At 36.7% G+C, this 24,983-nt stretch overlaps 2 protein-coding genes and 1 non-coding gene across 3 annotated transcripts; 2 read left to right on the top strand and 1 right to left on the bottom strand.

The window, feature by feature from the left end:
• The first annotated feature begins 1,995 nt into the window (after positions 1-1,995).
• LOC114543656 (fatty acid synthase-like) lies at positions 1,996-3,271 on the top strand. Its single transcript, XM_028562549.1, is given in 3 exon segments — positions 1,996-2,056; positions 2,059-2,217; positions 2,220-3,271. Coding segments are annotated over 3 exon segments (1,272 nt in total).
• A 7,816-nt stretch (positions 3,272-11,087) lies between these two features.
• Positions 11,088-15,268, top strand: LOC114543658. Its single transcript, XM_028562551.1, has 7 exons — positions 11,088-11,248; positions 12,202-12,337; positions 12,504-12,688; positions 13,330-13,555; positions 13,715-14,015; positions 14,473-14,583; positions 14,999-15,268. The coding sequence occupies exons 4-7, from the start codon at positions 13,367-13,369 to the stop codon at positions 15,193-15,195; spliced, it is 798 nt and encodes a 265-aa protein (XP_028418352.1). The 5' UTR covers positions 11,088-11,248; positions 12,202-12,337; positions 12,504-12,688; positions 13,330-13,366; the 3' UTR covers positions 15,196-15,268.
• A 9,575-nt stretch (positions 15,269-24,843) lies between these two features.
• Trnap-agg lies at positions 24,844-24,915 on the bottom strand. The gene has a single exon. It is a non-coding gene; the product is annotated as a tRNA-Pro (tRNA).
• Between the last annotated feature and the right edge of the window lie 68 nt (positions 24,916-24,983).

Here is a 24,983-nt window from a genome sequence, read left to right as displayed (position 1 = left end):
CTGATACTCGTTTTGGTCATCAATTGTTAGGATATGGTGCCTTGTTGTCCATTTACTTGGGTGTCACGAGTGCACTTGGCTTCTTAATGATTGTTGGTGTTCCCTTTATCAGCATGGTTGGTGTTCTACCGTTCTTGTTTTTAAAGTTCGGCATAGACGATGTTTTTATTATTCTACACGAACTTAATGAAATGATCCGTCAAGATTTGCCTGCAATGCATATGCTAAGTGGGACAATGGCTAGAAGTGGTCCAACTATTACCATGACAACCCTTACTGATCTTGTAGCATTTGCCGTTAGCAGTAGTTCCATCTTCCCTTCGATTCGGCTTTTCTGCACTTACACAGCTGTTGCAATTTCATCTGTTTTCATCCTGTTGCTGACATTTTTTGTTGGTTGCATGTGGTTCGATATTAAAAGAATCAACGCTCGACGCAGAGATTTCTTGCCTTGCCTAATGAGTCCTCCTCCAACTGATTGTTGCTTTGGAATTCGGAGAAGTGGCTTTGACAACGTTATGAAAGCATGGGGAAAACTAATTACTTCCCCTGTTGGAAAATCTTTGTGTTCTCAGGTTCACTACTTCTCCTAGCTTTTGGAATTTATGGCGCTCTTGGCCTCGATGAAAGTTTTAACCGGAAGTGGTTAACAACGAAAGATTCACATTTCCGAAAATTCCTAAATGTTTATGAAGAAAACTTTAACCTTAATATCGAAGTTAGCATAATTTTCCCAGAAAAACTGATCACTCGAGTATTGAAATTCAGAAAATATACTCCCAAGTTGAAACTCTTGTTGAAAGTAACCAATATTTTTCTCCAAGAAGATATCGTGGTATCCCAATATACGTCGTGGGCACGGAATAGAAACATCAAAATCGATATACGAGAATATTCCATCACTACTTGAAGGAGTTTATTTCACTCCCGGAGTATCAAAGGTTTGCCCAGGATCTAAAATTTTCGAAAGATAAACTCATTTGACGGCTTCAAGGATACTAGTATATTGTAAAAGTGATCCTGACTCAAATTTTCAAAGAAATATGATGGCGAGCATTCGAAAGGATCTCCGTTCCACGGATGCTCGTGCATTTGCTATTGCCTTGCCTTTTATATACTTTGAACAGTATGCTCATGTACTTAATGAAACCATCAGAACTTGGTTGTTGCTGGAATTTCAATTATTTTGATATCGTGGTTGTTTATTAATCACTTTGTGGTAATATTTTGTCTTATATGGGGATTCGGTGCTCTTATATTTGAACTATTTGGTCTGATGTACATCTGGAATGTCTCTTTGAACTCAATCTCTATGATCAACCTTGTTATGGCTTTGGGATTTTCTGTAGATTACAACGCACATGTCGCTTTCCACTTTGTTTCTCCAGGGCAACAACTCCCGAACTCCGTGTTATCGATGCTCTAAGCAAGGTAGGCGGCAGTGTGTTTTTAGGTGGGCTTAGCACATTCCTTGGAATGATGCCAACGGGATTTACCTCCTCCATGGTATTTCAGACGTTTTTCAAAATGTTTGTTGGTATCGTTTTTCTTGGTTTACTTCATGGTTTGGTGATACTACCTGTGTACCTGTCTCTACTTGGAAAGCTCTTTAATCTTCGTGAAAGTAACCTTGACTTGTCAATCATGAAGTGGTTCAACATTACGAAAAGATACAAATCTAGTAGAAATACAAGCCGAAGTTTATCTGAATTAGACGCAAAAACCAAACAGTCCAATCCAATTGCCATTGTCGGAATGAGTTGTCGTTTTCCAGGTAGTGCAAACTCGAAAGATGCATTTTGGGATATGTTGGTGGAAGGGCGATGTAGTATTGGCTCTTATCCAATGAACAGGCCAGACGCAAGGGAGTTCACAGATTCGTTTAACCCAGGGAAGCACACCAGGGAAGCATTACGTCCTTACCGGCGCATTTCTTGAAAATATTACAGGATTTGATGCTCAATTTTTGGAATATCTCCAAGCGAAAGCCGTTCAATGGATCCCCAACAGCGAATACTTCTTCAAGTTGTCTTTGAAGCGATTGAAGACGCTGGCATACCCTTGAGGACTTACAACAATGTCGAACTGGCGTTTATGTTGGATCTATGTGCACGGAATATAGTGCACTGGTTTTTGATCATTCGAATATTAGAAAGATTGATCAGTTCTCGTCAACTGGCTGCTCTATGTCAGTTATAGCCAATCGCATTTCTTTTTCGCTAACCTAACTGGCCCTAGCATCGCTTTGGATACTGCTTGTTCCTCGTCTTTGGTTGCTTTGGACATTGCATTTCAACACTTACAAACTGGCGAGTGTGACGCAGCTATAGTTTGTGCCCCTAATATAATTCTCATTGGAAACCAATTTCACACGGCATGCTGCAGAACTGGGCTGTTAGCCGAAGATGGTCGTTGCAAATGTTTTGATATCAAAGGTGACGGCTATGGGCGAGGAGAAGGTGTAGCTGCAATCTTAATAAAACCTACCCAAACAGCCTTAGATGATAGAGATAATATCTATGCAGAGGTCTTGGCTTGCGGAACAAATAATGATGGCCAAACAGCGATTCCAATGACAGCACCTAGTCAGGTAACACAAGCCGCTCTTTTTAAGAGAGTTCTTCAAGAGTCAGGTCTGACCAAGGACGATATAACATACGTGGAAGCACATGGCACCGGTACAGCCGTTGGAGATGTCGTCGAAATGGGATCACTATCAGCAGTCTATGGCAATAGTGGCAAAAGATTACTTCGTGTAGGATCAGTGAAATCAAACGTAAACCATACGGAGTCAACAGCAGGTTTAGCTGGACTAATCAAGACATGTCTGATGATAAAACATGCCCAATTTGTTCCTACTATTAATGTTCAACAAGTTAAACCACAGCTCATGATGCCTGAAAGAAAAATGGTGGTTCAAGTTTCCAATGAAACTTGGAAAACCGAGGATGATAAGCCGAGAACCGCCGCGGTATCTTCGTATGGATTCGGCGGCGCAAATGCCCATGCAATCATTAGGGAAGTAACTACAAAGCCAACAACTATAATCCCAAGCAGAAATTCATCCAACAGAGTTCTAACATTGTCGGCAGCGTCGAAAGAAGCATTGAGAGCAATGGCTAAAAAGGTGTCCTTATCGCTAAAGATAAAGCCTGATGACGACGAACTTCTTAAAGATAATATTTGTTATTCCCTCAACGAAAGGTACACAATGCAACTTTATCGCTTGGCGGTTAGCTTTATTCATTTCAAGATGCAGCTAAGGCATTAGATATGTTCTCTGATCAGGAAAACGGATGGGAAAATTGGTGGCTACAGGGGCCGTCACTAAGCCGCGTCGTGAAGTCGTATTCCTCTATGGTGGTCAAGGTGCACAGTGGTATGGTATGGCAAGAGAAATGCTAGTTCATGAGTCAAAGTTCAAGGAAAGCATTGAAAAAATTGACGCACTCCTTAAACAATACCAAGCCCCCTGGTCCTTGATTTCTGAGCTCAAGAAACCCGCAGAAACGTCGCGAATTCATGAAAATCCAATCGGACAGACGGCTCTGTTTGCCATACATTTTGCTTTAACCGAGCTACTAAAATCATGGGGTGTTTTACCGTCCGCGGTTATTGGTCATAGTCTTGGAGAAATATCTGCAGCCTGGGCATCTGGAGCATTAAATTTGAATAAAGCTTTGCAGTTGGTTTTGTTTCGCTCTCAACTTCACGAGAAATGTTCACCAACAGGATGTATGGCTGCCATTGGGATGACAGAAAAGGAAGCTCGACATATGCTGCAAGATCTTCAACTGACAAATGAGGTCGACGTTGCCGCCGTGAATAGCCCAGGTAATGTTGTGTTATCTGGTAGCAAAAGGTCAATGGAGCTGGTGGAAAACCATGTGTCCAGTGAAAGAAGCAATCTTTTTTGGAAGAAACTTACTACGACTCGAGCATACCATAGTAGAGAAATGGATGAAATAAAGCAAGCATTCCTTAATCTCACAAAGGATTTCAAAGTTTGTGAAACTTCAAGCAATGTGCCATTTTATTCAACTGTTACCGGCACTAAGTTGCCCGGTAATCTCTTATCACTTGACCATTGGTGGCGTAACATCCGACAAGCGGTTTTACTGGAGCCCGTATTAAAAAAGATGTTTTCGGATGGTCACCGGTTCTTTATTGAAATAAACGCAGTACCTCAGCTTTCATACCATGTTCGTCAGACTTGGTCTCACAATCATCCGTCAGATTCTCTACGTTCAAACGACGTCGTTGTGGTTCAAACTCTACCAAAACAATCAGTGAAAAGCCAGCACTTATCATTTCTTCAAAACTGCGTGGCTCGCCTCTTCGCAAATGGTGTTCCCTTATCTTGGAACAAAGTGCAAGGCTCGGGATCGAAAACATTTTTCCCCCGTCCAACATATCCTTGGCAAGAAACAAAGTATTGGTACCGCGAATCGCATCCACCAGAATGTGTTACATTTTACGATGAGCACAAGACTAATGAAGAAAATAAGAAAACCACCAAATTCCATCCCTTCTTGGTAAAGTAGTCCCGACGGAAACGTTCAGTGGTTTGCTGGCTTGGGAATCTGAAATCAATTTGCACGATGTTTCGTATCTCCAGGATCATAAATTTTCTCAATCTTCAAACCCCTTGATACCTGCCGCTGTTTATATAGAGATTGTATTTGCTATGTCCTTGCACTTGTCTCCACGGGCAGCGCCTGATGTTCGAAACATCAGTTTCGATAGTCTACTGTCCATATCCGAGAATGACTCGCACAAGATAAGAACACGTCTTCTACCTGAAAAATCCCTTGGTGGAAATAAATCATTTCAGATCTCTGCAGTGGAAAGCGACGAGCGAGAATTAACTGTCTCTCAGGGTTCCATTCAGATTGGTATTGATGATGGATATAGATCGAAAGGTAAACCGAATACATTTCTAGCAAATATTTTGAACGGCGTACGCAAATGATAGTGATATAAGACTAGCTAAATTGTATAAATATAATGCCTATACCAAAGTTTAATGTACAGTGTTTCAAAAAAAAACTTTGCAATGCATTTTATTATTGAAAAATTTAGGATTTATTAGTGTCAAATAAGGAATGACGTCAAATAAGGAATTTCATTACGTCAAATAAGGAATTTTGTGCAACTTAATTCAACAAAAGAAAACTGATTTGCAATTCCCAATTTGACATGATGTCCGGTATATTTAAATGCTAATAAATCCATCAAAAGTTTTCCATAACAAAATGTGATTGGACAGTTTTTTAAAATACCTTAAACTTTTGATCTATTCAAACATCGCAACCATGGTATAGACACTTATGCAGTATGCATGCAGTGATATTAATCTTGCGTGATAGTGATCATAACCTCAAAGCGTGATAGTGATGTATAGGTAACTATTTAAAACACGAGAGGGAGCATTTTATAATATTTAAATCGCGATGCGAAGCCGGATGTTTTAATGTAATATATATTTAGTGAAAATCATTTAGTGAAATCATTCAGCGAAAGATTGACTGAAATGAAATCAATTTTATTATTATTAAATGTTATTTACAGACACTAGTCCCGTCAGTTACCACTGATTTCCACGGGGGGCGTCTACTTAATTACACTATGAGCTATGACATATACAAATAGAATTATGAGCTATAATATATACAAATAAGTGTTGACACAATAAATATAGATCGGCCTGCTTCACTGAGTTTATGAGCCTCTTGAAATAGCGAATTGATTGAGCAGACTTAGCTTCATGCTAAAGACAGTTCCATAATACAGCTCCTATATATTTAAAATTTATTTGGAGAAACTCTTTCTTAGGTCTCAGAATTAAGAAATCAGTATTGTAATTTCTCAGTTTATAACCATTTTCATTTACACTTCGCTCAGAAAAGGATTTGCGAAGGCATGGGGCAGTACCGTTTTTAGAATATTATGTACGAGAACTGCTTTGCTAGACTTATATTTAGTTTTGAGATTTTTGCATCCACTTTCCCACTTTTTTTTAGTAACAGCCCACAGTTGTCCCAAAGAGGGGAACAATAATCAAAATATGGTTTAATTAAGGCTTTGTAAATGGTGTGCATAGTTTCATCAATTGCCCATCTATAGTTATGTTTTCATGCAATGTCTATTTCGCTTATAAAATGGTATTTATGGTAGCTATATATGTAGTATATATAAAAAACTACTCGCTCGATCTCGTCGTATATGGCTGATAGCCATATCATTAAAAATACTAAATAATGACAGCTATTATTATTATAACTTCTGGGTTGCACCTAAACGACGCCATAATTGCTACAAGGCGTCGTGTCCAGGTAGAAAGCGCAGTGCTTATCTTCATTTAACGCTTATTCAAAGCTTTTTCATTTTAGAAGTCTCCCAGAAAGGAAATCCGTACGATATTGAAATTCTTAAATCTTCAATGGAAGAATGGTCAAGGGCAGATTTTCTTAAAGCTCGTGAAACTGCGGGTTTCGCATTCGGTCCTCAGTTTGACTTGATAGTCAGGGCGTGGTCCAGTGGCAATGAAGCCCTTTCTCTCATATGTCCGACTGAAGAAATCGCTAATACAGAAGAATATGTCTTGCATCCTTCGGTGATTGATGCATGTTTACAGACAACCATTCTGTTGGACATCAAATCTGTCGTTAAAGCTGTGCCAAAGGAGATTAAACGCATCAACATTTTGAAACAGACGACGTGCACGCAGCAGTTTTATGCTCACGCAAAGATCGTAGAATCAGAAAAAGGAGAGGCGTTTAACATTTTCCTTTTGGATCAGTGTGGCCGTGCTTTGATGATTATTGACCAGTTTACTATAGAAGAAATACTGTCAGATCGAGAGGAAGTGAAATTTGATAACGCAGTGTTCACATTTGGTTGGCAGCAGTTGGCGTCTGGCTCTTCAAAAGTTCGTGAGCATTACGTTTGGCTGATTCTGAGAGACCAAAGTAAATTTGCTGAACGATTTGCACAGCATGTCCTGCAAAGCGGAAGTGTTCATTTTGTTGACAAACAAGATACCTCAGATGAATCTCGTGATGCATTTTCCCGATCGCTAGATAAAGTATTGGGGAAAATAGAAGCTAATCAAAAGCTAATGGTGATCAATTTCTGGCCTGTGGATGCAAGCAAATTCAATATCGATACGCGCAACTTTGATGCTGCTCATAGCTCTGCGTTTGAGAGCTGTCTTTTGATTTCTCAAGAAATTTTAAAGAGAGAAGAGTTTCTCAAACAGATTCAGCTTGTGTTCATCACTTCAGGAGTGATTTCAATTCCTCAACTAGAACGAAGTTCTGATGATACTTTTCCATGGTCTGGATCTGTATTTGGATTTAGAAGAACCTTCTCAGAAGAAATCACTGTCCCCACTGCCTCTGTGATTGATTTGCCGGCCAATCCTAGCGATGAAGATTTCCATGCAATTGCACAAGACATTGAAAAAACATTGCTAGAAGAAGAGATTGTATATAGAAATGGTGAACGGTATGTCAATCGTATTCAAAAGTTTGATCCTGACGAGTCCAAATGTACGAAAAGGGAATCACCTTTAGGGGAAGATGGAGCACTAAAGCCTGTAAAGATGGCGAGTTGGTCAGGTCAGTGGTTTCTACAGAAAGGGTCAAAAGAACGGATTGGAGAAATTGAAGTCTACTATGCCTGTCCTATTCTTCATAAGCATTGGAAAGATCTGAAACCGAACGATCTTATTTCAATTGCTGGGAAAATGTGCAATGGACTGGAGGCAAACAATGATCCCTTTGTGTTGGGCATCTGTAAAATTGATAATCTTGGAAGTTACGTTGCCGCAGAGGAAACCTGCTTCACGGAGATAAAAGCCATTTTCACCACTCAACAAGCTGTGTCCATTGGATTTCCCATGGCAATGTCTTACTACATTCTCACAAATCTTCTTTGTGGCATAGAAGGTGATAAGAAAGTTCTTGTCTATCATCAAAGTGAAGAAGTATGCTACATTTTTGCTTGCGTTGCCGCGTCTGTAGGTATAAATGTTGTGTGTCTTGTTCACAATCCGTCAAGTAAAGATCGATTTGGAGAGTTATTGGTTGTAAGTGAAAACGAAGTAGCGAAAGCTGAACATAAGGATAATAGCTGTAAGGATTTTGATGCTGTTTGCCTTCTGAGCAGAAGCAGTACTTATGTCACAGGTGAAATACTGAAACATCTTAAACAAGGAGCAAGTGTTATTACATGTACCCTCGACGGGGCCGAAATTATGATGCTTAACTCATGGGTTTACGTGAAAGATGTTCGCTTTATTTTGACTAGTTTACAAGACATAACTAAGAGTTCTGCAGATTTTTCCATGCTATTGGATTCGTGTTATTCAGTCTTGAAAGCGAAAGGGCTTTGGAACAAGCTTCTAGATATAGCTCAAAAAGCATCGAGCATATACGATGTTATGCAACGTGGCGATGAATCCAATAACCGATGCCTACCTGAAGTTGAACGAAAAGGGAACTTTGGTTTAAACATAATTTCTGTGAAGCCAGAGACAGTTCCTGGGCAGGTTGATTTCTATAATCTACCTCTTGACATCAATGGTTTAAAAAATGATCGAACTTATCTTGTCATTGGGGGGTTCGAGGTTTTGGATTCCAAATCGCAAGATGGATGGTTGAAAATGGGGCAAAAACAGTCATGTGTACAGCGCGGTCACCACCAAGTGACGAAAAGATTGCGGAGGTCCAACAATTAGAGAAGAAAACTGGATCTCGTATCCTTCTACGTCAAGCAGACGTCACATCTTGGGATGAAATGAATGCCATTAGAAGCGAACTAGAAAGTCTACCTGATGTAGCTGGAATCGTTTTTACCGCTATGGTATTGGCCGACCAGTTTCTCAAGAAAGCCGATTTGAAGACATGCAGAAATGTTGTAGGGACAAAGGTGAAAGGTAAGTCTTTTCATTATAGCCCTTCACGCTATTGAATTGTACCCTAGATCGACAATTTTATTTTTAATTACCACGATCTCTGCTAATCGTGCTTAAAGAAAGCCTTTACCCATAAATAATGAACTATGCCTTTGTTAATTATCAATAATGAACAATAATCTCTTTGTAATACATTTGTTAATTACTCCGGCGTGAACGACGGAGTTGAAAATTCGCTTGTTTTTTTTTGTTTTTTTATTATTTTTCGTCGTCGCAAGTGTGTTTTGGCGCAAAATATACTTGTATTTGAAATGTGTATGTGACCGTATTTTTCTAAGTGACAGTTTTGTCTCCCGAGAGTTGTGGTGCACACCTTTGGTTAATTTCCCGATGCGCGATTCGATTTCGCTTGCATGATATGGCAATTCTCGGTCTATTGCTATTCCCATTTATACCGTAATAATATTATTATAATTCGTATAATAATTGTGAAAACCATGTACTATTACCATTTTTAATTAAAAAATATCTTAATATAGCTATCTTTTATTTTTCTAATAGGAAGTGTTATCCTTCACCAACTCAGTCTTTCGATGGATCTAGATTTCTTCATTATGTTTTCCTCAATATCTGGAGTTCTTGGTAATGTTGGGCAAGCATCTTACGCTGCAGCTAACACATTTTTAGACCAACTATGTGAATATCGTCGAAACAAGCTTGGCCTGCCTGCTTTGTCTATTAACTGGGGACCGATCAGTGGTGCTGGAGTACTGGAAAGAAATGCAGATATCACATCAGTCCTGGAAACCTACGGATTTTTTGCTCTTCACTATACGCAAGGTATATTCAGAATAACAACTTGAAACACATTCCTGCAGAACTCCTAGCTACTTCAAATCAAGAAAATAATCCATTAAGCTAGGCACATTATGAAATTACTCAATAAGAAAGAATTGAATCGGTGGCAAATTTTTTGGTACAAAAATATTGTCGCAACATTGTATTGGTTATAAGTATACATAATTATTCACCCACTTGGCAATGATTTTTCAGGTCTATATTTTTTCAGCAACTGAGTTTATGGAACGCATCATTCTTAAAAATTTTAACGAAGCTCAAGTTTGCATATCTCCTGTGAATTGGCAAGTTTATCTTAGAACTCATAATTCTCTGAGGTTCCAATGGAAACGAGAAGAAACGCTGGTAGTCTTGGACAATTTAATGACATTGGAGAGCCTAGCACTACTACCGTTGGATTTGAGAATTCAAAAAGTTCAAGATTTCATTAGGCGTTTGCTCAGTTCGTGGTCAGGTAGTGAGGCCTCTGAAGTGGACTTAAACATCGGTCTGTACAAGTTTGGAATCGATTCAATTGCTGCAACAAATATGAAACATCGAATTGAAAACAACATTGGGGCTAAATTTGAGGTAAGTCTCTTGATGAAAAAAGAGATCAATGAGCCAGCAAAAATGTTATAAGATACTCAAAAGTGCTTTTTTTTACTCGTGTAGCTATAATTGTAGGAGAAACCAAATTTGCTATTACTTATTAATGAAACGATGCACTAATCAGTTATACGACGGAAAATTGCACTCGTGTGTAAGAATCACGATCTTTTTCCTTCCAATACGAGCTCATAACACCTATCCTTCTTTTTCGACTAATTTCTTAAAGAAATTCACGCACTATTAAGAGTAGACACTTAACAATTATTAAACGAGAGCGTTTCACGAGCATTTAGCGAAATATAAGTTGGGATAATGTTCTAATTGTCTCAAAAGCGAGCAATTTTCTCTCGATTTTGCATAATTTAACCACATTTATGAAATTAATACGCTATCTCTAATATTTATAATATCATCCTTCACTCTATGTAAGTTTTATTTAAATTAAGCGCCAATAAAATTATGCATGGATGAAATGCTAATTCGGGTGTTTTTCCTCAACATATAGGCTTATTACTTTATCCAACCAAATGTGAATGGTCTAAGAATCGTTAATGATATTCTGGAACAAATAGAAAACGTAGAATCGACGAGTGCGGACAATGAATCCTCGGAAGAAGTAAAGCAAAGGAAACCAAGTTTGTCAAGTAACGATGAAGAAGATAAAAAAATATTTCACCTGAAATTAACTACAATGACACAGTTAAGATTGGAAGAATTAACAATGGGCTTGAGCTGCAGAACATAAATATTCCTTCAAATCCAGAGAAAGTTATTCCAATTTATACTCCAGATAACGTATTTGTTAAAGTATTTATGACACACTCCAGCGAAAAGTCGGCGCTTGGACTAGCGTCATTCGCGCAAGGTTTCCAAAAACAGGTAACGATTTCAAGCAACTTGGTCCGGTTGCAGGGTAAAAAATCAGATTCTTATTATATCAGATTCATAAATTATATATGGATAAAAAAACAAACTATTAACAAGTTATTGCATGACGCTGAGCATGATATTGAACAATTATTGGATGAGGTTTTTGTGATATGCAGAGTATCAAGGTCGGGGTAAGCGTTATCGCTTACCGAGACCTTGATAACTCTGCATATCACAAAAACCGAATTCAATAATTGTTTTATTATAAATTTGAAGAATAATAAACATAGTATTAACGAATGAATTCAAATGAAACCGCTTGTTAACTACCGCAGGCTCACTAGCAGATAACTCAGTTATCTGCTAGCAGATAACTGAATTTTGCGTGATTGCGCGATTTATCTGTCAACTATTAGCCAGTCAAATTGCTTTTACTACTATAATGTATAATAAAAGAAATATTTGGACCAAGGCCAATGCTATCTGCCGAAGCGAAGCTAATAATTGTTTAATGTCGTTGTAAGTGACAAGTCAGTGAAAATTGTCTGTAGGCTCTTACCCAATCAGAATCTAGGTAGAACCAAACTTGTATCAATTAAGATGCATAAAGTTATCAATCAATAATAATATCAATTACGACCTTACGCTGGTTTGACGAAAAACCATATAAAACTGCAAATCTCGAGGCATTTTTATGCCCTGATTGATAGAAATAAAAAATTATAGGTAAATAAAAATTATACGTGGTTTAAAAACACTTTACCGCAGTAAGTTACGCTGTATTACATGAATTAAGGCAGTGTCTAAATCTATCCTATCTATCTAAAATGCAAGTTCAGGGGATATACGCAATTATTATATGTACATATGAAGTGATTCTCCATCATTTCACAAATTAAATTATTTAATGCTTGCATCTGGTATAGAGTGATGGCATTCGTTCATCAGTTTATTTTTTTCAGGCACATGTTGCATTATATGGTATTGGAGTGGACGATACGTCATTTGAGAGGAGTGAATATGGAACGGTGCTGACACTCGCTCGTAGATATGTAGATTTAATAAAAAAAATCCAGCCTGAAGGTCCATTTTATCTTGGTAAGAACAAATTATATGAAAACTATATTGTTACCAACTAGAAATTAAAAATAATAAATTTTACCGTATCGTGTCATTCAAGAGGGGTCTTTTAGTTACATCAGTTACGTCAGTTATTGTAGCTGGATGCTCGCTCATGCCCACGATTTTTGAAACGCATTTTCAGCTGGCTACTCGTTCGGCGGTCTGTTGGCTTACGAAATGGCGAGTGAGCTGAAAAGAAATGGTGAAACTGTTGCAATGGTGTTCATGGTGGATACGTTCGCATGGCACCCTAAAGCCCTAACAAACGGTAAAGAATTGATGCGAAAGACCACCGAGTTAACCTTAAAGTCAACGGAAAAATATGTGGTAAAGAAAAATATAAATTTTCCTATATTACTCAACGGGGAAAATAGTTATATAGTTATTTTTATTCTTGTTTTTCAATTAGTTTCTATGTTTGGCAAAGTGGATCCTGTGTTTGAGAAACATCCGTTGAACTTTTTGCTTTGAATTAATTTTGAAACTAGAAAAATTTTAAGTAAAATATTTAACAAACCATCCTAAAATTGTTAAAATGGGAAGCTTTGTTAATTAATATACAATTTTTCAATATTTTGGAAACAAAAATTTTTCCAATTATGCTCATTTTGGGTGGCTTTTTTTGATGTTCAACCCGGTGACGGATTGGTTTCTCTTTTTAAAAATTGAGTTTCATAGTGGTTCTTTGTACACTTCGAGAATCCAAGCCCTAAATATATTTTTCGATTGGTTTCGTTATTTCGATAATGATTAAGTATGTTGTTTAATGAGAATTCAAACTGTTTACTCAGGATGAATGAATTTTGAACACTAAAAGAAATTTTGATAAACCAATGCTTTACCTTTGTCCCAAAACATGAACAGATCACTGCTTTGGTTTTTTGTTTTTTCTTTGTCGTAAATAATTATGCACGGTTGGGCGAACAGAAAATGCTGATACATGTTACATTGTATAAATTCCTTCTCAGACAAGACGACTGCTCGAAAAAAATTGCTTTCGTCGAAATGGGTAAGAGTAAACATGACGTCAATGATTATTACGAGGAATTGCAACATCAGGAAAAGGTTATTGATGTTTTGGAGGATGAAGCTGCTGAAAAGAATATTGTGCTTCGTTTGAAAGAAAGAATTGAGACAACTAAGTACGAAGTCAGATCTGCTGCTGAAGCTCATTTAGATTGGCAGCCTTCTAAGGTATATAACATTCAGTTTATCATGGTATTTTATCAACAAGGAAGAATTGCTTGACATTTACATTGTAACGACCGATTTTCTTGTCTTTTGGCAATAATTATTAAATACTCAATAGTGTGTACCTAAGGGACCGATGAATTAGAATTTCTCTTTTTAAAGGTATCCTATGACGGGGTATTGACATTCGTTTGCTGTGACGAAACTAAGTCATTCTCTCTTAGCAAGCCAGAGATATGGAAAACGTTAGTTGAGAGAATGGATTTCCTTTACGCCCCTGGAAGTCATCTAAAAGTACGAGATGGAGCTAGTGGAGAAACGTGTGGATCCATGATAATGACAACAGCAGCAATGAGCTACCTTTCCAAATCTCTACACCACAATTTCCAGGCTGTAAGAACAAGGCGTGAAGAGAAATTGGTGGAATTTCTAAAGCAAGGAATTGTTATCTGGATGCTTTCAAGTAAGCAAAATATTAAGTAATTTAGCTTGGTGCAACACGTGAGTATTTAACACTGCAAAGCTTTCGGTCCGTTGAACCGGCCGGGCCTTCATCAGTGCAATTACCTGAAATTAATTACCTGCAATTAACGGTCCGAAAGCTTTGCAGTATTAAATACTTACGTAGTGTACCTACAAGCTAAATTACTTAACGACTGTCACCGGCCATGCAAACATACAAGAATATTAAGCAAAATATTTTTATTGGGTAACGTGCTTCTGAAGAAATATAGCTGCGAAAGCATCGGCAATCGAGCTGGGGAATCCTATTCTTAATTATAGGGGTCAAATATTGTACGGCTATTTTAAAGCCCCATTTTGAAACCATTTTTAAGGAGCCTTTTGTTTGGTCACTTTTACAGCGTGACTTCGCACATGCGACACATCTTAAATCGTTAATTTATTTGTTTTGCATCTAGGTTTCTCAAAATGGGTGAAAGGCACTCTCCAGTTAGATTCCGAAGAAACAGTGTTTAATTTTGAATATAAATCCTTAGGATTGTTTACAGTACGAAAATTTTTTATCAAAGGTAAGCCCCAGATTACGAATACCAACCTTTTGGGCCAATATAAACTTTTGATCTGAATGAGAAAAATTATTAGTATCTTGAAAATTATCGAATTAAATAGAGGTTGGATTTCAGTTCATTGAAATACAGCCGCAGTGTCAAAAGGAACGACATAGTCGAGGGCCGGGTGCCACCCCGCACCGCACACTGTATAGCTCCCAAGATGTTGCTCTTTCGTCCACAAAGACACCCTTCTTTGAGGCCTCAATTATGTCTTCTTTGTGGCGTTCATTATTATGTGTTGTAATAGTTGGTCAAAGATTTTTTTTTTGAATACCGCCCTGTTACCCTCATTAGATCAAAACATAAACAAAAGACGATTTTTAGGTTGATAGAGTATTGCATGCATATTCATGTGATTACTTTACTTTTTAAGATTTGACAAACATCATGCCTGGTAGGCATGTTGATGAAATCCGTAAACGCCATGGCAACAATCCTTTCATTGATTTCCTCACTTGTATGTTGACCAAAAACGGCGGGCTTTGGACGTTTCATTCTTTGGATTTTCAGCGGCTCAAATTGCTGGTCGATGCTTTAGAAGCTCTTTTTGGAATACCGTTCGTGCAGTGACGGGAACCACAACGGACAACGGTCAATCATTATAATTTGATAGATGAAGTTAATAAGAAGTGTATTGTTTACCATTAGCATTTTTATTAAAACAACTTGCACTCATGGATTTGTTGCAGTGTAGTTTACTAAGTTTAGGAACAAAAGGAACTTAATTGTTCTAGGCAAAGTAAGATAAATCTTAGTAAAGCGTAGAACATAAATCCATATATGCAACCTAAATTACAATATTACTTTTTTATATATTACAAACAATATTACATTCTCTAAAAATATTTTCTATTTTGTGTTTGTGATCTTCCACGGGAAAACACACGTTAATGCTGTCGATTAACTTCGTTAGTTTGTTACTATTTACTAACCGTTGTCGTTGGTTAGTTCGCGTAAACGGTAGACGCTTCAAATGTTCGTTCAAAAGATTTTAGAAAACGGTCGTAACTTGAAAGTCCTGTCCCAAAAACATGAAAAACCCTATACAGTAAGCTGTAAGCATTAAACATTATGGAGTTTGGGTTTTATTAAAACAAATCTGAATGGCAGCTACGTAGGATGTTGAATTGTACATGCAGAATTTTCTTTACTAACCTGATATACATTCAAAAACTATTACACAACATTATATATTAAAAATTAACATGATAGAGACTACGACATGGACTACGATACTGGACAGCATAAACAAATTAGGAAACCGACTAGTTCTACAAATTAAATCAAGATATTTATTATTACGTAGATTATACTTATTTTAAGCTTTAGGGATTTAGAGAAAGTTTCTTTGAGACTTTAGATTATTTAATATAACACGAAAAATAAAGAGGTGCACGTTGAACCTTAATGAACAAACGCTGGAAATTCGGCGTGTCTTTAGCAAATCAGATAATTCGGTCTTTGCACTTGGAGTGATTTAGGACCATATCATTTTCTGTGCACCAATCGTCAATTTCATCGATAATAGACAGCATATTGCTGTGAGCACATTCCCCAATTGTTTCGGAGAGACTGGTATCGTCGACTTACTTCCATCTTTCTTTGTGTTTTGTGGCTACATGATTACGAATGATAAGGAGGAAAATGGGTCCAAAGGATTGTACCTTGCAACGAAAATTTAACATATCACTTTGCAGTAATGTATATAATATGTATAATATATATAATACCGGGTGTCTCAAAAAAAGTACCGGTGTTTGATTTAATATGATGTAAAAACTATACCAGGTATGGCTTTCAAATAAGTTTTATAGTATTAAGAAAATGCTAACTTCAATTTTGGTATACAGTGCTAGATCTTTCACCTTATATTCAGTGAGATATAAATGTTTCAAGCCAAACTTCAGTTTTAAAACTGGCGAAAAATCAATTAAGACAACTTAATAAATTTATTTGAAGACATTTTCTATTTTTTTCGCGAGTTCTGAAGTTTTTAAAGAAGTTAGCTTCAATCTTGTATTATTTTATGGTTTACATAAAATACTTTGACCTTTGTTCCTTGTGGGAAATGAAAAATGCCAACATTTCTTGTCCAAAGTTCGCCAAACGCTTTGATTTGCCTCATGGGACCTCAGGCATGCAAGCGAATTAGGATATCGTTATTTTATACCAAGTTGAATATGCTTCAGCTAACAAAAGATCAAAGAGTTTGGGCTCGTATTGAGTATGCAAGGGTAAATAATGCCGAAGAGGTAAGAAGGCGATGGCTAGGACGTTGGCCAGGTGATCGTGCTCCGACTAGAGCAGCAATTAAAAGAACGTACAAAAATTTTTGACAGAAGACACATGTCTTAACCTCAATAAAGGATGGAGTGGAAGGACGAGAACTGGAAGAACGATGGAAAACATTGACCTAGTCCGACAATCTCTGCTAGAAAATGGACAACGTTCCACCAGAAGAAATGGTCTGGGATTAAGTCGATGCACGTTCAATCGCATTGTGAAAATCGACCTGAAATTTCATCCGTATGTTTTAATACGCAGACAGGCATTAAAAGAAGGCGACCCAGCACAACGGCTTGCATTTTGCAATCGATTTGTTGGCACAGTTGACAAAAATCCTGGTTTTCTTGATCAATTTAATAGTTTCTGATGAAGCGGTTTTCACCCTTAACTCTGAAGTAAACTCTCGCAATGTTGTCAGATACGCGCAATATGGTAACGGTCACCCTCGCGAACATTACGTTGAATTCGTTCAAGGTGCCGAACAAGTGATGGTTTGGGCAGGTTTAACAAGAGCTAGTACTATTCTTGGCCCACATTTTGTGGAAGGGAATCTCGACAGCAGAGAGTATTTACGAATTATTCGCTATCATGTAATTCAGAGAGATTTTTGTGAACACAATATTGACCATCGTGTAATGTGGTGGCAGCAAGACAGTGCCCCTTGCCACACCAGCAATGCGACGATGCGATATCTTCGCGGACAGTTTCTAGGCAAGGTTATGGGAAAACGCGCCGATTGGCCCTGGCCTCCTCGATCTCCTGATCTGGCAATTTACGACTTTTTTCTTTGGGGATATTTGAAGCAACAAATCTGGAACGTCCCGCATGAGCAGCAGCCTAGGAATTTGAGACAGCTCCGCCAGGCAGTTATCTTAGCGTGCCAAAGTTTAGATGCACAAATGGTACAAAACGCTTTTTCTGGCGTGGTTAATAGAGCACGACGTTGTATAGGTGTTCAAGGACATGCTTTTTCAGATGTATAAACTATCGAATGTGTTAATATTTTTTATTATGTGTTGTGTTGACAAGAACAGCAATTTAATTAAATGCTAATTTGATCGGCTGATTTAATGTAATTTTAAGCATTTTCAAAATTGCTCCTTCGAAATGAAACTGTATTATTTCATTCAATATTGCTCAAATATATTCAAATCATATATCAAAATTTTATTTAGGCCTTTCTGAATTCAGTGAAGTCTATTCGATTGAAACTCCTTATTCAGTTTTAAAGGTATAACAAATCAAACACCGATACTTTTTTATGAGACACCCGGTATATATAATACATATAATATATATAATATATATAATATATATAATATATATAATATATATAATATATATAATATATATAATATATATAATATATAATATATATAATATATATAATATATATAATAATATATAATATATAATATATATAATATATATAATATATATAATATATTATATATATATAATATATATTATAATATATAATATATATAATATATATAATATATAATATATATAATATATAATATATATAAATAATAATATATATAATATATATAATATATATAATATATATAATATATATAATATATATAATATATATAATATATATAATATATATAATATATATAATATATATAATATATAATATATATAATATATATAATATATATAATATATATAATATAATATATAATATATATAATATATATAAATTATAATATATATAATATATTAATATAATAATAATATATATTAATATATTATAAATATGTAATATATAATATATATAATATATATAATATATATAATATATATAATATATATAATATATATAATAGACACTACAATTAAGTGAAGTATCCAAGAAGAAAGAGTGCTCGATATCAAAATTTAATAGAGCGATTAAAATAAAATCAATGAAATATTACAAAATTTTGAATAGGCTATATTGTTCGCTACACTCTGTGTTTCACGTTTCTTCTGAAACGATCATCAGGCGAATGATTACTCTACAGCAGTTAAAGTTTGTGTGATGACGTTTTTGACGTGCTTGCGCTGATACAATTCAAAAAGGTCATGTGGAAAATTTGGGAAAATCTTTGATCGAAATCACCGATTATCACATCTCTATCATTAAACATCCGCGCAAGTCTCTTCTCTTCTGCAACGATAAAACGTGGGTAAAAAAGAACAACCAGTCTCTTTTCGATGTCGCGATGGGAAGTTACGACGGTGCCGAGGTTTGTGAACTGGTCGGTTTGTTCTTGCTGAACAAGTCTAGCCGAAAGCTTTGGGATAGACAACGTTGGGTTGTACAGAGATGACGGATTGCTCATCCTTGAGGGAACGGGAGGTCGTCAGGCTGACCATGCAAGGAAAAATCTCCACAAAATCTTTGATGACTATGGCCTTAAAATCACTGCGGAAATCAACTACTACCTGGTAAACTTTCTTGACGTCACACTCAACCTTATCGAAGGAAATCACCAACCTTTCCGTAAGCCAAACAACGAGCCACTGTATGTTGACGCTAGATCTAACCATCCACCTAGCATCATCAAGCAAATACCGAAGTCAATCAACAAACGTCTATCCTCACTATCCTCCAACGAAAAATCTTTTAAAGAGAGTCTACCGGTTTACGAAGAATCACTCAAACGTTGTAATTATAATATCAGGCTCACCTACTCCGACCAACACAACCCAAGCCAACACCGTCACAATTCACAACGTAAGCGGAACATAATCTGGTTTAACCCACCTTTCAGTAAAAACGTTAAAACTAATGTTGCGCAGAAATTCCTTCAAATAATCGATAAACACTTTCCAAAATCCTCAAAGCTTCACAAGATATTTAACCGCAATTCAGTCAAAGTTAGCTACTCGTGCATGCCAAACGTAAAAAGTGTTATTTCCAGCCACAACCAAAACATCATGAAATCGAACAAAACCTCGTCAGATCGTACAAATTGCAACCGGCGCATCAAGAATGAATGCCCACTCCTTGGTAAATGCCTAACTGAAAGCCACGTTTATAATGCCGAGATTACAACTACAAATCCTCCTGAGTCGAAGAACTACATCGGTGTAACAGCTGGTACGTTCAAGACCAGATACTACAACCACAAGAAATCCATAAACCACCCAGCCTACGAATCCGAAACTGAACTATCAAAGCACACATGGAACCTAAAAAGACTAAACAAACCATTCAACATCAAGTGGACAATTATCAAATGCGTTCCGGCTTACTCAGCGGGCGGACGGTCATGCAATCTGTGCCTGGAGGAAAAAATGGCAATTCTTAAATCCTCGAAGGAGACGACATTAAACAAAAGAAGTGAACTTTTCGCAAAATGTAGACATAAAAACAGATTCAGCGCAAAAAACTTTAAACGCGCGCGCAATTTTTGAATTGTATCAGCGCAAGCACGTCAAAAACGTCATCACACAAACTTTAACTGCTGTAGAGTAATCATTCGCCTGATGATCGTTTCAGAAGAAACGTGAAACACAGAGTGTAGCGAACAATATATTCAAAATTTTGTAATATTTCATTGATTTTATTTTAATAGACATTATATATATATATATATATATATATATATATATATATTTATTATATATTATATATATTATATATATTATATATATATTTATATATATATATTTTATATATATTATATATTTATTTATATTGTATTTTTTATATATATTATATATATTATTTATATTATATATCATATGTAATATATATCGTATTGTAATACATATATAAAACAATTACAAATCTCGCTTATACGATAATTTACAATTGGCTACTTATGGTTACATTTTTACAAAGGCTAAACAAGATTTCATATTACACAATAATTTTACTACGTAAGTGGTATTACATTAGAATTCATATGTTCATCAAATCATGACAATACTTGTCACCAGTTATTATTGAGGGGTTAGAAAATCCGGGAATATCGGCAAAAACATCTTGAAAATGTTTTGACGGCAGATTATTGGCAATGAAATTTAGAATCGAGTCGTGTTTCCACGTGAATCGATTCAGGTATGGGTTTCAGACATGCAGCGACTATATGAAGCAAGGTCTCCGGATGGAGGCAAAAAGATCAATCAGAAGATGACGATATTCCCCATTTCGTGAGGCTCTCGCGGGTCGTTAAAGAGATATTGGGGAGCTTTAGATTTGACTACAGCTATACGTCTACCGCTACGGGATTCGTCATTTGCGCGCCAATCACGCCACGGTCTGCTATTGCTAGTAAAGGGTTTGCGCGAAAACTTTGTGGCCCTCGCCTCGTCTAGTACGATAATTTTTGAAAACTTGGTAGTCCTGACTACGTGGTGAAGGAATTTTAAAAGGTGTGGCGTTATATCTCTTTTTATTATGCAGAATATTTTCTTATGAACCGGAAGTGGAAGGCCCCCTGTCGGTGAAGTCAAGATTGAATACTGACTCGTTCAATTTCTGCTAAAACACGCTCGGATGTTAAGCCGGTTCTCCACCAGGCGAATATATTCGCGCGAACAGATGAAAAGTAGGAAGCGATTCTACTTTTTCTCATGGTTGTGCTGTTTTTGTTGATATAAATCTTCAACCGAATCGACGGCTTCAACTAATGTCAAAATTTCTTACTATTATAAAAGCCAAATGCCTCGTATCTTTATAAAATACAATTTGAATCTTCTTAATTGAGCCATTTTTATTGTATTGTTTGTATACTTATTTACCGTTTAAACAGACATATATTTAAATTCATTAACTTATTGTTTTTTCAGATGGAAAGCGAAAACACAAATGAGACGGGGAAACATCACACGGGAATTACAGCTTTGCACATGTAATAATGTTTCCATAATATACACTACATTTCATTTCTAAAAACCAAATGAAATGTAGCGAAAAAACGATTTTGCATATAATTATTGGACGCAGTGTAGGTGTTACTCTAGCTATTCTCCAATCGTCAACAAATATACCAGAAAAAGTTGAAAGATTAAAGATATAAGTCAGGGATGGGGTAATTTATAATATTGCTAGAAAATTTCAATATTTTTGCAGGGATCCCGTCAACCCCGGTTGCCTTGGATGTTTTGGAAAAAGGTAAAAGTCGAGAAAAGTCTGGTTAGACCAGATCATAGTATGGTTATAGCTTATCCACGAGACATTAGAGATGTGAGACAATACAGAAAATTAAACATGTTAACTGAACTAGAATTGATCGATTGGAATGAAATTACTGCAGTAGGTCAAAGTGTCGATCAAATGGTTGAAAGATTCTATCTAAGTGTTTGGCCAAAATTCGTAAAAAGCTTTCCGATGATTAAAGTGCGAACGTCAAGAAAGGACCCGCCATTTATTTCTCCTTTGGTCAAATATTTGCTAAAACAACGAAAGCGAGCTATTGAGGCCAGAAACAGTGAAGCTAATACTCGCTTACAAGAAAGGATCAATGATCTTATCCGGAAAAATCAACTCATGCTGTAAAGAATGAGAATCGTAAACACCGATTAGCAGCAAAAGGCTTGTGGTGAAATGTCAACAGAGTCACAGGAAGGAAAGATAACAGTATATCAGTTACAACAACTATTGATCCTAACCAAATAAATAGCTTCTTCCAAAGTGTTAGTACTGACCCTCATTATGCTAGACCAGAGTTATTCGAAATTCCATAGAATACCAGAGTTCCTTCGCTTACTGATGAAATGATTCTAAAATATTTTCAAAAACAGAAAGGAACATCATCAGGACCAGATGATCTCCCGTACTGGTTTTGGAAAGAGTTTTGGAAAGAGGCCGATTGCAGAATTGCAAGGCATCACGGTAGTTTAATTACATAGCAGAATTTTTCAACATGGCGTATTGACCAACAATTACGCAAATATTTAATATTTCATTGAAAGTTGCCCAAGTCCCGGTAATGTGGAAGCAAGCTAATATCATACCTATACCGAAAGAATCCACTCTCAGTTCTTGAAATCAGTTAAGACCTATATCCTTGACAGACATTATTATAAGAATATTTGAGAAATGCGTCTACAAAACTAAAATTGCGCACATTGTTCAAGATTTCATCGACTCAGACCAATTTGCTTATACAGATGGACATAGTTCAATCATGGCCTTGATCAAATGCCAACATATGTGGTTAAAATGGATAGAAAAAGACGCCAAATATGTGAGAGTCTTGCGTTTGACAGCAATTTCTCTTAACCAATATATTATCAATTGGATAATAAGTTTTCTCCATGCATCCATCCGCCCGTCCGCCCGTCCGCCCGTCCGCCCGTCCGCCCATCCATCCATCCATCCATCCATCCATCCATCCATCCATCCATCCATCCATCATCCATCCATCCATCCATCCATCCATCCATCCATCCATCCATCCATCCATCCATCCATCCATCCCATCCATCCATCCATCCATCCATCCTCCATCCATATTGAGAAATATTTGAGAAATGCGTCTACAAAACTAAAATTGCGCACATTGTTCAAGATTTCATCGACTCAGACCAATTTGCTTATACAGATGGACATAGTTCAATCATGGCCTTGATCAAATGCCAACATATGTGGTTAAAATGGATAGAAAAAGACGCCAAATATGTGAGAGTCTTGCGTTTGACAGCAATTTCTCTTAACCAATATATTATCAATTGGATAATAAGTTTTCTCCATGCATCCATCCGCCCGTCCGCCCACCCACCCACCGACCCAGCGCTAGTTCGTCTAGACGGATAATGTTTCTGTTGTGCGTCTTTATAACGAGACAAAAATATTAAAGACGCATTACGTCTTTTTGTGTGAAAACGGCCAATGTGTCTCTTTTGAGGCTAAGGTATAAGAGTGAATAAAATGTCTCGGGGATGAACTCGAGAATGGGTTATAGATAGTATTAAGGTCCTTTGTCAACGAGGCTATTAAAACGTATGTATGCTGTTCATGATCAGTACATGATAATTCTGAAAAATTGTCTTCGATATCGGTGGATAACTGTAACTCGTCTCTTTTTCGTCGTAAGGTACTTTCACTGATACCGAGAATCTGCGCGATCTTGGCCCATGAAAAGTGCAATTCGCGAAGGAATTCAATTTGCTCACGTTGGATAACTAAGGCAGGCCGTCCAGGACCTCGTCCCTGACCTGTAGTCGTAGGGCAGACGAACGACACAGCTCTGTCTTCAGAATTCTGCTGTCGCTCTAAGGCTACAATTACTTCTAAAATTATCCGCGATTGTCTCGAACAGTGGTTATTAAAATCATCTAGTATTTGATCCCGACTTTGTCCAATGCTCGCGACTAGTAACTGCAACGAACCAATTGCGTCCTCCAAGTGAGATTGTAGTTTCGAGGTATTCAGATTCGATTTCTCGTGTATTAATTTGTTGAATTTGAACAAAAAGCGATCTTAGAGAGTGTGTGAAGTTAGCGAGGCCTATTTCATTGCGTTCCCTGGCCACATTTATGCGACGTGTCGACATTTTACTATTCAAAATCCAACCTTTGCAATGTGTTTGCATATTTTAAAAAGTAGAATATCCAGATCGAACAGAATTTTTAATTAGAAGGAATATAAAACTTGCAAATGAATTTTGATTAGAACGAATATAAAAAAAACATGCACAGAATTTTTAATTAGAAGGAATATAAAAACTTGCAAATGAACTCTAATTAGAACGAATATAAAAACCTGTCAGAGAAAATAATAAAATTAAATGGAAGGGTTAAAAATAACTTAGCAGCAATATAAATATGACAGAACGAATATTTGTTAATGACAATATTGACGGGAATAGCGCGTCATAGGAACACGTATCACATTTTTTTTCAAAGAAAATATACAACATAATTAGACCATCGGCAAATTGTTGTCAAAGTCAAAGGGTGTTCTCTTTCAAGCGAAAGGGGCGAACAGGGCTTGCACGGGAATCGAACCCGGGACCTCTCGCACCCTAAGCGAGAATCATACCACTAGACCAGCAAGCCAAGCACAGAACACGGGTTCTTTTTCCCATATTCGATCACTAACAATAAAGACGATGTATAGCATGGAG

Source organism: Dendronephthya gigantea, unplaced genomic scaffold, assembly GCF_004324835.1.
Source record: "Dendronephthya gigantea isolate DGI-Jeju-01 unplaced genomic scaffold, DenGig_1.0 000512F, whole genome shotgun sequence".
Taxonomy (NCBI): Eukaryota; Metazoa; Cnidaria; class Anthozoa; order Malacalcyonacea; family Nephtheidae; genus Dendronephthya; species Dendronephthya gigantea.
Note: the sequence above shows the minus strand (reverse complement) of the source record. Positions and strands in the feature narration are given on the sequence as shown.

Excerpts from the sequence above, each read along its gene's own strand:
- LOC114543658 (XM_028562551.1), top strand. The coding sequence starts at position 13,367 with ATGGGTAAGAGTAAACATGACGTCAATGATTATTACGAGGAATTGCAA. Across the intron at positions 13,556-13,714 it reads TAGATTGGCAGCCTTCTAAG|GTATCCTATGACGGGGTATT; the intron begins GTATATAACATT and ends CTCTTTTTAAAG. Across the intron at positions 14,584-14,998 it reads ACGAAAATTTTTTATCAAAG|ATTTGACAAACATCATGCCT; the intron begins GTAAGCCCCAGA and ends TTACTTTTTAAG.